Consider the following 13,354-nt stretch of genomic DNA (forward strand, 5'->3'; position numbering starts at 1 on the left):
TTGTTTAGAGTCACTTGGATACAGTGATGTAGCAGCAAACTGATGATTACAAAGTCATAAAAAGACGTTAAGTTCCTGACTTGTGCCACCCTAAGCTGAATAACTCCAGCATTAACATCAGCAGCACTAATCATGAACAAGCAGCTTGTTCAGAAGAATTTACAGTTCGGTACATGTCATTAACCCAATAATAAACTCCTTACATTAGGATATTCCTGTGCTCTGGTGTTCATAATAACAGAATACACGATATGATAGTGAAATGGAGTACTTATTGCTTAAGCGTTGTAAATCAGTGGCAGGTGAGCTGCTAACCGGCTAGCTGTGCTAGCAACTCTTCAGCAAACAGCCGAACCCACAAACCGGTTAACCAAAGCTTAACCCTCGAAACGAAACACACAAGGCAGTCAGCAAACTGTTTTCTTCACACAAAACATCAGTATGAGTCATTTTATCTCGCTAAGGTCTGTTTGGCAGCTGACTTAGCCGGATGCTACGTTTTGAACTCAAAGTCAAACAGTCAGTTAGCTCGTTAGCTGGCTAACAACAACATCATCAACCGTCCTTATTATAATTATCACTTCTGTTGTTATAACATCATTAACCCGACTGTCATCTTCATCAGCGTGTCAGTTCAGATAGCTAGGTAAAGGTGAATCGACTCACCTGTTCAGCGGCGGGTCAGATGAACTGCTCGTATCCACAGATGTAGTGAGTGAACCCGATCAGAGAGATTCGGAGATTTACACGATCAGGAAAATAAAATATTATATTCCCAAAAATGTGGATGGATCCTACTGGAACTCTTCACCTGTCTGTCTGTATATATGTATGAATATGTATAAATGTGTGTGTGCCTCCCGATCCTGAGTCCTGACTGACTGGTCGCCGGGTTCAGGCAGCCGTCAGGCGCTGATCTGCGCTGGGCGGGGTCATAGTCTGACACGAGCTCTCATTAATTATTCACAACATAAACAATCAGTCTGGGAGGGGCGTTCAAGATACCAGCCAATTAATATACATATTAACATACATATTAATTAAGTGGGCGTGTGTGTACTTATACGGAGTGCTGTAGGGCTGCAACTTAGAGAAGTTGTGTACGTAAAATAGGATAAATTACATGATGTACAAATAAAACAAAATAAAAAAGTCATAAAAGTATAGTTAAAAATATTTCTGTAGTTCCTTAATTACCTTATGATGAAACCCTATGGTGATTCACAATGAATACAAAGTCATAAAAACTGCATGTATGCTATTTAAACAATACTTAAAAAAATAATTAATGTTGTTAATTTCAAATGTTATTTTGTGATTCTAGAGGTTAGGGAAAATTTTGTCCTTCTTTTTAGCATTCTAATTTAAATTAAATGTATTTTACTATATTAATAATAATACTTTATTATTATTATTATTATTTTTTTTTATTTATTTTATTTTTTTCACTTTTTTTTCACAAGTATTCCTTCTTTCAATTTCAAAATGTTTTGCTTGTTTTGAAACATTAGTTGTATTTTAACAATAATTTTGTTATGGCCAATAACTAACATGCTGGCTGAAATAGTTTTTGTCTTTGTTTTTCAAGAGTGTTCAGATGTATAATAGTTTAACACTTTGGTATCCTGGTATAGAAAATGAATATATTATCTGAACTCAAAATGAGTCCATATGTCATTTGCTTGCAGTGTCAGCCAATTCAAATAGACAGTAAAAAAGCAAAGATTTGCAGACTACTACTTTTTGAATTCCGGTTGAATCAGAAACACACAAAATGAAATGCAGGGATTGCACACACCTCTTTCAAAAGAGGATGTGGCAGTATAACAGCAGTTCTTCAGAATAAGTCTGGTCTTCATGGCATGGACGGCGGCAGGCGCAGCAGAGCTCAATGAGGAATGCATGGAATGCTCACGCAGCTCTACAAAGCTGTCAAGCCTGCTCTGCTGTGAAGACAAGGGCCCGTTTATCTCATAGCACTCACCTGTCTCTCACCCGCTGCCCTCATTATGTGACCGAGCTCATTCACTGCCCTCAATCTTTTATGAAAAGAGAAGGTATAAGGATCACAGTGCTAATTTGTTTGTGATATCAGTCCTGAACGTGTGCACATACTTTCAGGTATGTAATAGTGAGCTGCTGGTGAGGCACATTTGATCCATAAGTCACAATGCCCTAGTGTTGACCTTTAAATGCCAAAACATCAACATGTCCACAGACTGCAAGAACTTTAGGGAGGGACACCGTTTACTGACTGGAATAGAAGTCATGAACAAGAAGCATACATATATGAGTACAAAGAGAGAATGATTTTTTTCTGCTGTTGTCATTATGTTATTGCTAGGTTATTATATAAAAACTATTTCCTTCAACATATTTGTGAATATAATTAATGTGAATTAATAATTCAAATGTTATGTTATCTATTCTATAAATGTCTGATCGTGAAATTTGAATCTGTTGTTAAAACGCCTGTTTTGACAAAGTGAAATGAGTATTTGTGATGAAGGCCTGACAACTGGTGGTCGCTTAGTGAAGCGCAGCCACTGCATTATAGCCTACTACCGTAAATAATGCAGTGCGCAATTTGAGGTATTATTACAGTATGTTACAACAGTACTTTTGACTACTGCCTTATTCACATTCGTAATTTTATTACTGTCTATTTTATAACCATAAGCTACCTTCTGACACATAAATATCTACTACTGTAAATGCAAATTAAATAGGCTATACTTGTCTTGTGTAAAATTCAAAGCTGCCACACTGACAGTTAGTGACCCAGCACATTGAAAACACTTTCTTTTGCTTCCCTATTTAGCGTAAAATGCACACACTGACTACCTTTTAACCTGTGTTGTTGTTGCTGATTCATAATTTTCATTGTTATTCTTTAAAAAAAATGTCTGATCAATAAATATTAGGAGAGGTTGTGGCAGGAGGTTTTTGTTTGTTTGTTTGTTTGTTTGTTTGTTTTTACTGGTTAAGTAATTTTTAAGGTTAGTGAGCTATTTTTCTTCTGTTGTATGAAGTTTTAATCAAAATCAAATCAACTAAATAAATCTGATAAATAAAATAAATATATGCATTGATTTTAGGTGCGTTTAGGTAAGCTGTTATGAGTGCTTCATAAATCTTGGGTCTAGCAAGTTTATTCAAAATCATGTGAAATTTGTAATTTAGTTGTTCAGTCAAATTTAAATGCCAGTATCGCGGTTTTTCAATCATAATTATATCAATTCAATCACATCAACAAATATGTCAAATATATATATGAAGAGTTCAGATGCAAAACCAGCTAAAAGCCATCTCGGTCAAAAATGAGATAATGATACTGACTGAATGCTCCTGACACATAGTATACATCCATTAAATACTTTTACTTCAAACTCGCTAAATTTCTGCCTCAGCCCAATCAGAAGTACCAGTACTTACATAGAAATCTATACAAAGTAGCCAGAAAGAAATGCTTATTTTAATATATATATTAAAGTTCTTTTCACATGCTCTTTTATCTTTTATGTGTCTAAAAAAATAGACACATTATGTTAAATAACACTTTTAATATATTTTTTATAATAAATAACTAATATGTTCAATAAAATGTATTATCATGGCTTTTAAGGGATGTCAGAGATCTCAATTCCCCTGAATATTTTGGTAACACTGAATGCACTTGTAAATCTGGTCTAATAGGGAACAACAGGGCAAAAGGCACACCTTAATAAAAAATGTGTTATTCACTACCCCCGTGTAGTGTATGATTGCAGAAAAATATGATTTAATTGAACACTGATAGATCTAGTCGCAAAATTAATCGTAAAAGTGGTTTGTTTTGTTTAAAAATTATATAAATGATTCATATATTTTTAAATATGATGGTTTTATAAATTAAAGGATTATAAAACCAGATTCAGGGTACATTTTTAAATATGATGGTTTGAGATTTGTACACAGTCTGAAAGCTGAATAAATAACCTTTCCAATGATGTATGGTTTGTTAGGATAGGACAATATTTGGCCGAGATACAGCTATTTAAATATATGGAATTTGAAGGTGCAAAAAAATCAAAATATTGAGAAAATGGCCTTTAAAGTTGTCCAAATAAAGTTCTTAGCAATGCATATTACTAATCAAAAATTATGTTTTCATATATTTACAGTAGGAATTTTACTAAATATCTTCATGGAACATGATCTTTACTTAATTTCCTAATGTTTTTTGGCATAAAAAAAAAATCTATAATTTTGACCCATACAATTTATTTTAGGCTATTGCTACAAATATACCCCAGCGACTTAAGACTGGTTTTGTGGTCCAGGGTCACAAATATGGCGATTATCTCAAATTTGGACTCCCAGCTTCACAAATAACATTAATTACCTGAATCTAACCATGTCATGCCAACAAATTGAAAAGTCAGCCATTTATTTATCATGTCAGTTGTTGTGTCTTTAACCTCAATGACCTTTTACCACAAATACCATACTTTTACACATTTATTAACAAGATTAAAATATATTTGGTCATTTTATCTATTCTAATTTGCTACATAAATCTGTAACATTTAATGAATAAATAAATAAATATATACATAGATATTAAATCAAATTGGTCCATTATCATCTTTGTTTTGCTGCCTGCGATCACATCAAGAATCAGTCAAAAGTCCACATGAGCTGTTTAAGAAAGTGCTGCAGTGAGTTTTTGTGTAATCTTTATTTTTCAAACAACATAACCTTCCTAGCACATGTTCAAAATGAAAAATGGTTTTGCTTCAAGTAAATACAAAGTTTCAAAAGGCAAACAAATAAGACAGAGGAAAAACAGTCTTTGGGCTTGACATGTTCGCAGATGCCTTTTCATTGTGCAGATGTACAGTTCCATGCAGAATAATAGCTCATTAAAAGTGCTTTACACCTCATTTAAGTTGACATCTCAATGCTTTTTTGCTAAAACATTAGGTTTTTTCACTGTGATGTTAGCCGTGGGATTAGTGGCTTTCTCTGGAGCCATTTTCTGTCCTTCTTTCAAAATCTTCAAGTAAGCCAGCGAACTACTGCTAATCTTTGACTGTCGTCTTAAAGCTGACAGTTTCCACTGTATATACAGATTCTTCTCGAGGCATTGCACTTCATCCCAATCTAATACTGATCAAACGTAAACCTTCCACAGTGATAGAAAACAACAACTCAGACCTTCATGAGAACAGCTATTGAAGCCTATGCTGCAAACACCACAGTCTCAGTGGGAATGAGGGAATATACAGGTTATGGGTCGGAAAGGTAGTAAAAGGCATTTATATACATCTCTTTTTTTTCCTGCTGTCTGAGTCCTTAACGCAACATTCAGAAAAATAACCCAAAATGTCACAAAGCACTCCTGTCAACTGACAAAACCATGCCGTGTGAATTCCATGGCCATGTCTGAAAACGAGTTGTTACGACGCCCTTCAGGCTTCTATTTGGCAGGCAAAATGTAGCTTCTCCCTCTCCAGCTCCTCCACGCTAAAGATATGAGGTCAGATGTTTTGGACATGGTCATGTTCGATTGGTTTGAGAGCAGCACCTTCAACTAAAACAGTGTGCAAATGTTTTCCTCTGGCTCCTGCAGCACCTCGAGCTCAGCAACCTGACTAAACTCCTCCCCTTTCCCCACCTTCCCTGTCAGCTCTCAGAGTCAGGTGACCAGCTGCGGCTCCCAGGATTGGCTGGCCACCTGGGGGCGGCACTGTGCAATGAGCGGTGGGCCTGAAGGAGGCTGGCTATCAAGACACAAGCCGCTGATCATGTGCTGGAGTGCTGGACCTCTGGGCTTCCATTTCTACAAAGTGATAAAGAAAAATAGATGGGTTAATTACATTTATAGTGAAGCAGTAACACATACAAATGCTGTAGACAATCTTCCCACAGATGGCACTTTCCACAAAAAAAGTACAGAATAAGGGTATAAGAATTGCTCTTCTTCTTGAACTCAAGACAGTATTAGTTAAAGGTCCAAGTAAATATTATGTGTTTTATTTTACATTTACACATGCAGTTTTTGCAATCCTGTTACCAGAATTTGAGGCATGTCTGAATAGAGTTTATAGAGTGAATTTATTTTCAACCAGGGTTATTATCATTAACTAAAACAAAATACTTTCATTATTTGAAATGAATGAATGAATGAATGAATGGATGGATGGATGGATGGATGAATGAAAACACTTAGAGTTATTTTATTTCAACTAGCTGCTAAAACATGTCTCATTTTAATTTAGTGTGGGTGGAATTAAAACTATATAAACTAAAACTAATAAAATAAAAATGAATAAATACTTTAGACAATTTTAAAGAAAAACTAATACAAATGATAAAAACACAACAAAAACATCAACTAAAATTACAGTGCTAAAATAAATTATAATTCAAATTAAAGCTGCAAGCAGCATTGAAAGGGTCCTCACACCCGAGCTCACCACCACCCAGTGGCTTTAGGAAAACAGCGAACGTTGAGCAATATTCAGTTAAAGTGGTAAATATAGAAGGAATATGTCATATTCATTTATATGTGCCAAACCTCCTGCCAGGTGGTGGCGTCATGACTGTAACTGGATATTGGCATGTAGATGTCTTCAGGCCAGAACTTTTATCAAACATATGAAGTTTGATGCAGATTGAACATGGTATGTTTGAGTCAAAGCATGACGTATCCCGTTGCCAACAGGTGGTGCTATATGATTATAACTGAATATTGACTTTTGGATGTCTTCTGGCCAGGACTATTACCAAACATGAAATCTGGTGCAGATTGGACATTGCATGTTTAGTGTAAAACAAGTCATTTCCTGTTGCCAGCAGGTGGCGCTATGATTATAACAGAATATTGGCCTTTAGATGTGTTCAGGCCAACACAAGTTTGGGGCAGATCGGACATTGTATGGCTGAGCTACAACACCTTCTACTCCCCTGGCAAAACATTGTCAGGCCGCCACACACACACTCTTTAACAAAAACTCAAGATCTTCGGAATTTAACATTGCTAAGGCCTTTAGAGTAGACTGACCACATATAATGTTGATGTCATGACTGAATGTGGTCATGGGCATGTGTTCAGGACAGGACTCTTACCGAACGTGAATTTTTGGTGCAGATCGGACATTATTATGTAAATACATATGCACATCTCTTTATTTATACAGCTGTATATAGAGTAAATAATGCACAAATCTGTACATAAATCTTCTGTTCCAGATTCATACACATTATTATTTAAAGTGTTTATTTAAATGTCTTTCTGTTCTCATGTCAGATATGTATGTATGCATGTACGTACCAGGAGCACCTTAAAAAAAAAAAAAAAAAAAACACAGCAAATTCCTTGTGTGTTTGCTCACACCTCACGAATAAAGCTAATTCTGATTCTTCTGATTCTGACATTGTATGCCTGAATTATAACAACTTCCTTTTTCATAGCAAAACACTGAAGTTTGTCAGGCCGCTACGGACACGCCATTCAACAAAAATTCAAGATCTTTGCAATTTAATGTCACAAAGGGCTTTAGATTAGACTGACCAAATTTGGTGTTGATCTGTTTAAATCTCTAGGACGAGTTTGTTAAAATACAACGCCTGAAATGGCAATAACAGCACAACAAAACTTCAAAATAACAGACTTCCTGTTTTCATACCGGGGGACCTTTATTTGTAGGTATTGGCGTGTTATGTGTTTACCAAAATTTGTGAGAAACATAGCTTGAGGGGCACTTCGTTGAAAGTTTATAGGTGGTGCTATTGGGCCATTTTGCCACACCCACTTCTGAAACCCATATCAGATGTAAGTTTTCACCACTTTTGCCGTGTGTGAAAAGTTGTTTAGGCCCTCAAAAATGCAAAAATTCATTTTAGAGAAGAAGAAGAAGAAGAAGAATCTGAGCAATTTCATTCTATATGCATGGAGTAACTTGCATAACCTACTACATTGTTGGGGAGTAACTAGTTACATGTAACGGAATTACGTAATTTCATTACAAAATAAATGTAACTGTAATTAGTTACAGTTACTAAGAAAAAATGTGTAATTAAATTACAGTTACTTTTGAAAATGTTAATGATTACAAAGGGGGTTACATCTGTTTTTTTTCACACACACACACCCACATACAGATTTAATTGACTTCTTTCCAAAATTGCATTGTGACTTTTCTAAAATGAGACACCAATGTTTCAGGAGTTGAGTTATTCACATATTCTTATTCAGTTCACTTATTTACATTATGTGATGTTTCTTTTGTAAGCTGTGTACATTTTGGGCCTTTTTTTTGGAAAACAAAAAATGGTTCTATCTACTGAAGTCTATGAATGAAAAACTTTGAAGCTCAATATCTCAAAAGTGCTCAGAATGCAGATAGAACCTTATAATTCTAAGACGACGATGTGTCCTATTCTGTGTCTTAAACTCCTGAAACATTGGTGTCTCATTTGAGCTGACATGCTTATTCTTAAATGTTTCATTTCCTATTTGGGTTTATGCATACTTTATTTTTTAAGATTTTTTTTTTCTTCCAAGGCATTGTTAGATGCCAGTGTTTCCTGTCATATTTATGCAACCATTTGATTTTAAAACCAGTATCATAGCTATTAAACTATTTCTTGTTATGATTTCAAATCTGTATTTAACCTCAGAATGATCTCAAAGTAAATAAGAGGTGGCAAGTCTGAATTGGTGTGGCTGTGCTTTAAATTAAATTATTACACGGCTCTGTGGAACGCTTGATTCTGATTGGACAGTCATGACATTCCAAGATATGTTATTTGTGGAAGCTTTGCGTTCAAATATTTCAACTAAGACCAGTGTTTCATGTCTGATTATTTACTTTTGTGGCAAGCAGCTGTGTTATAAGTGGGATAGTATACATCCAGCCAGTTGTTATCACAAAATAAAGATGTATATTATTCCTTACTTATTATAATCTTAATTCAAGTGCTAAAGGATTTTGAAAGTCTGACAGTAATCAGTGCTGAGTGCTACTGTAAGGTTATTCTGCCTGGTTTAAATGTTTCAAAATGATTAACAGCTGAAAATATCAGAAATGTAGAAAAGTAATCAGAAAGTGATCAAATGTAATGTTACATTACTTTTATAAAGTAATTGAAAAGTTACACTACTTATTACATTTTAAATAGAGTAACTTGTAATCTGTAACCTATTACATTTCCAAAGTAACCTTCCCAACACTGTTTGTCACCTACTATTATCAGTAACTATGATTTTTAACATCAGTCACTCTTAGAACATTTTTACAAAAAATTGGAGCAAAAAAGGCTAAATAACACTTTCATTCTGAACAGAGACAAATGCTACAAAAAACAGAATGACTGTGAACTGTAAACATATAGAAAAACAACATAAAACACATCTTTCTAACAATGCTGCAAAGCAACTATACAATAAAATGAAAGCAGCAAAATGTAGCCAAGGGCATGTCTCATTTTGTGTGGCTGCTTTAGAGTGAGGTCAGTGAGTTTGAATTCAGAAGGCTTGATATATACTGTAATATCCTGTGTGTGCGTGTGTGTTTGCTGGAAGCGTGGCAGGTTTCATTCAGGAGAGCGATGATCTCAGTGCCGAATAGCTCTGTTCCAAACCCTAGTGAGTCGTTTCACGAAGTACTGCCTACATAGGCAGCATCTTAACTGAAATGTAAACTTGTGACTGACTGTAGACAATCTGCATACTCAGCCACTTTAAGCCACATAAGCACTGATTACTAGTGAGCAGTGTTGGTAACGCGAGTTACGTAATATTATTACTTTTTCCAAGTAACTAGTAAAGTAAACGAATTTCTTTTTAATTGACAAGAAAATATCTGAGTTACTTTTTTCAAAAAAAGAAACTCCAGTTACCCCCCCCCCCCCATTTATTGATTAAAAGCTCTCCTTTCTGCATGTTGAGAGAAATCGGGAGTAAGACGTTAGTTTTAGAATAAATGTGAACATGCATAAATTCATCTCACTCACAAAAAACAGATTCAGAAATTCAACTCCGAATATATGTTAAATAATACAAATATCCTTTATGCATTTAATCCCATTTTATTAACCAATGTCTTTGCTGCCGACTTTCGATGATCCAATTCAACCATACTAATCTGCGGTCTACTGTACAGACATGAATTTACTTTTCTCAAAGCCTGGGGCTTTTGGTGTGAAAAGGCTTTTACATTTGCCAAAATAGAACTTTTTATATTAAAAACAAACAAGCAACCCTGCCCAGATTTAAAAAGTAACGCAAAAGTAAAGTAACGTATTACTTTCCATAAAAAGTAACTAACGTAATTAGTTACTTTTTTAAGGAGTAACTCAGTATTGTAATGCATTACTTTTAAAAGTAACTTTCCCCAACACTGCTAGTGAGAGCCTTATTTTAGTATCACTGAAATACTATTACTGTTTTTTATCATATTTTGAATTAGATTTTATTTATTTCTGAATTCCTTTTAATTCTGAACAAAATGATCTCGTCTCCTACCTCTAACTACATTACATTAGCTTTGTAAAGATATGTTAACCTTGAATGACCAAAAAAAAAAAAAATGGACACATGAAAATAATGGGGCGTATTGCAATTATAATGGACATTATCCATGTAATCAATTAATTTATATTTTCTGTTTTAATTTAAATTTGGAGTTTTTTGTTGTTGTTGTCATTTTAGTTATTTTAGTATATTAAATAAATGAATAATGCAAATGAGAAATACCTTGCCTTGTCAACTAGCTGAAATAAAATAAGATTAAGGTTTTTTATATTTCATGTCAGTTAATGTTTAACTATTTTTTTATATAAATAATCCATCTCCTAATGGTCTCGTCATATGAAAAGAAGCAAAGACAAAGGCAGCTAAACTTCTCTCTAAGCAATCGGATCTGATTGTGAGGAATGTTCTGACTTCAGGAGATAATCACAAATGCGCTGAGCATGAATAAGTGGACAGGAGCAGAGGTCAGATTGATGAAACATGGAGGAAAAGAGAAAAAAAGATAAAAGCCAAGCCAGCTAAGTTTGTGAGTAGAACCATATGCAGTGGGCTTATGGGAAGATATGGGTTTGTGCCTGTAAGCCTGTCTGCTGTGTTTCAGAGCAATGGCAGCTATTATTACTGAGAGAATGAGAGAGGGGGATATTAGGAGAAAGAGCAAAAACATGAAACTGAACGTTCTGAACATTCAACCTAAAATGGCAACAGAACATCGCTTTATGAAACACTTAGCTTTTACAAAAACAACTAGTGCTGTCAGAATAGAGCTTAATAGTCTTGTGAAACCAGCAGACATCAAACCTACATGTGATTCATTCTCAGTAGGTCATCAAAACTCTAATAACCCATGTGTCTGTTACACGTACACCCACCTGTCTGGACTCTTTAATGTTGCAGGGCTCCAGTCTGACCTTTGACCCTGCAGTGAAGGCTGTGATGGCCAAACACAGGTCATGCTGACGGATCTGTGGTTCAATCAGAGTCCACTTCTGAGAAAGCAGAACAGACAAATGATTGGGTGAGTAATGCAGGTGGAGAGCACTGCTTGATATGTATAGCAAATCAGAATTTGTACATCAGTCACATTCAAAGTAAGTACATATTTGACTTTATTTATTTGTATTTTGAGTTGATAATAGTTATTTACTTCCAAAACAATCCCATTTCATTCCAAATACAATTCTCTCATCTACTTCCTCCTTCTACACTGTATTACCTTTGTACAGGTATATTAACCTTTAACGAAAAATATGGATGAATGAATATGGAATATGTCGCAATTGCGGTGCAAATTTTACATGTATCAATGAGGCAGTTATGTAATAACTATTATGAAATACGTCTATTGACATGGTTACTGAAAAATTCAAATAACAAAACAAAAGCGAGACAATTATGCAACAATTGAAACAGGTCTGTGGACATGGTATCTAAAAAACAAAACAAAACAAAAACAACAAAACAAAACAAGGTAACGTTTTGTTTTACAGTGTCCTTCTTACAAGTTACATGTACTTACTGTAGTAATAACAGCAAATTATGTATTATATGCAACTAACCCTATTATTAAGCTCTGTTGTTAAATAATATTACTCAGTATTTCATTATATAATTACATTATAACAAAGTCATCTTATGATAAAGTGTAACCCAAAACAAAACAAGGACCTTTAGTGGCCAAAAATATATATATATAAAAAAAATGCAAATGCGAGAACAATGTGAACATGGAGTGTGTTGGGTAACACTTTACAATACGGGTGCACTAATATGCATTAAATAATGCTTAACTAATGCACAGATAATCACAAGTTAATGTAGGTAACTCGTGAAGAACTAAACCATTTATTAATAATTACTGCATCAGCAACTAATGAACATTCTATATGATTCATACATTAAGTAATCAATATAGTGTTATTAGTTAAATGTGTCACAGTGTATTAATTCCCTAATAATATATTAACTAAATGTTTAGTAATATGTAATTGTGGTTATGGATTTTGAATTAGTCTGTCATGTGCCTCAAGTCATAACATAATTATACCTTTGCAAATCTTTAGCTATTGATTAATAAAGCAGACAACTGGAAGTTGAAATCCATGGCTTCAACCCATTGCGGTAATAAACACACAAATTTACACTATTAATACTATATGTTATGAGGGAATTAATACATTATGACACATTTAACTAATAACAATTTATTGATTACTTAATCTATGAATCATATAGAATGTTAATTTTTTTTGCTGATGCAGTAATCATTAACAAATGGTCTAGTTAGGTAGAGTTATACATTAACTCATGATTATCTGTGCATTAGTTAAGCATCAATTAATGCATATTAGTGTACCAAATTGTAAAGTGTTAACATGTCTTGGAATAATAAAGCATATTATGCATGTATCAATGAGGCAATTATCTAATAATTTCAATAATTACAATTATGTAATTGAATTTTTTATTCATGTTGACATAACTGAACAATTCACAAAACAAAACAAAACAAAACAAAACAAAAAGAACAAACTTTTAATGGCCGAAAATATATTTAAAAAAATGCTTTGTAAATAATGTGAACAAAACAAAACAGATCTTGGGAATCAGAATCGAATCAGGAAATCAGTGCGGTCCGTGTACGTTTTGATCATTTGTTTTTCAATTTGAAATGAAACAAGCAGAAACGAGAAAATGGCTCCTTTATTTGTTTTTTCGTTTGTTCAGAAAAACTAAAAAACAAGATTTCGGCTCGATTTTTTTAAAAAAAATGTTGGGTTCACTGGTAGAAAACTTCAAAATTCGTTTTCCACATGTGGGTGGTCACCAGAC

At 34.1% G+C, this 13,354-nt stretch overlaps 3 protein-coding genes across 8 annotated transcripts in view; 1 reads left to right on the forward strand and 2 right to left on the reverse strand.

Annotated features, from left to right (window-relative positions):
* Window positions 1-916, reverse strand: part of numb (NUMB endocytic adaptor protein) — a 60,832-nt gene extending 59,916 nt beyond the window's left edge. For all 6 annotated transcript variants that reach the window (XM_051133231.1, XM_051133233.1, XM_051133230.1 and 3 more), the window contains exon 1: window positions 667-916. The gene's annotated coding sequence lies outside the window, so the exon portion shown is untranslated. The remainder of the gene's footprint in view (window positions 1-666) is intronic.
* Window positions 1-13,354, forward strand: part of nol10 (nucleolar protein 10) — a 327,975-nt gene that overhangs the window by 147,252 nt on the left and 167,369 nt on the right. The window lies entirely within an intron of this gene.
* Window positions 4,671-13,354, reverse strand: part of galnt16 (UDP-N-acetyl-alpha-D-galactosamine:polypeptide N-acetylgalactosaminyltransferase 16) — a 56,837-nt gene continuing 48,153 nt past the window's right edge. Inside the window, exons 14-15 of the mRNA XM_051133237.1 lie at window positions 11,395-11,511; window positions 4,671-5,824 (exon numbers count right to left, since the gene is read on the reverse strand). Coding sequence (XP_050989194.1) covers window positions 5,681-5,824; window positions 11,395-11,511 — 261 coding nt within the window. The 3' untranslated portion in view covers window positions 4,671-5,680. The remainder of the gene's footprint in view (window positions 5,825-11,394; window positions 11,512-13,354) is intronic.

Source organism: Labeo rohita, chromosome 17 (genome assembly GCF_022985175.1).
Source record: "Labeo rohita strain BAU-BD-2019 chromosome 17, IGBB_LRoh.1.0, whole genome shotgun sequence".
Taxonomy (NCBI): Eukaryota; Metazoa; Chordata; class Actinopteri; order Cypriniformes; family Cyprinidae; genus Labeo; species Labeo rohita.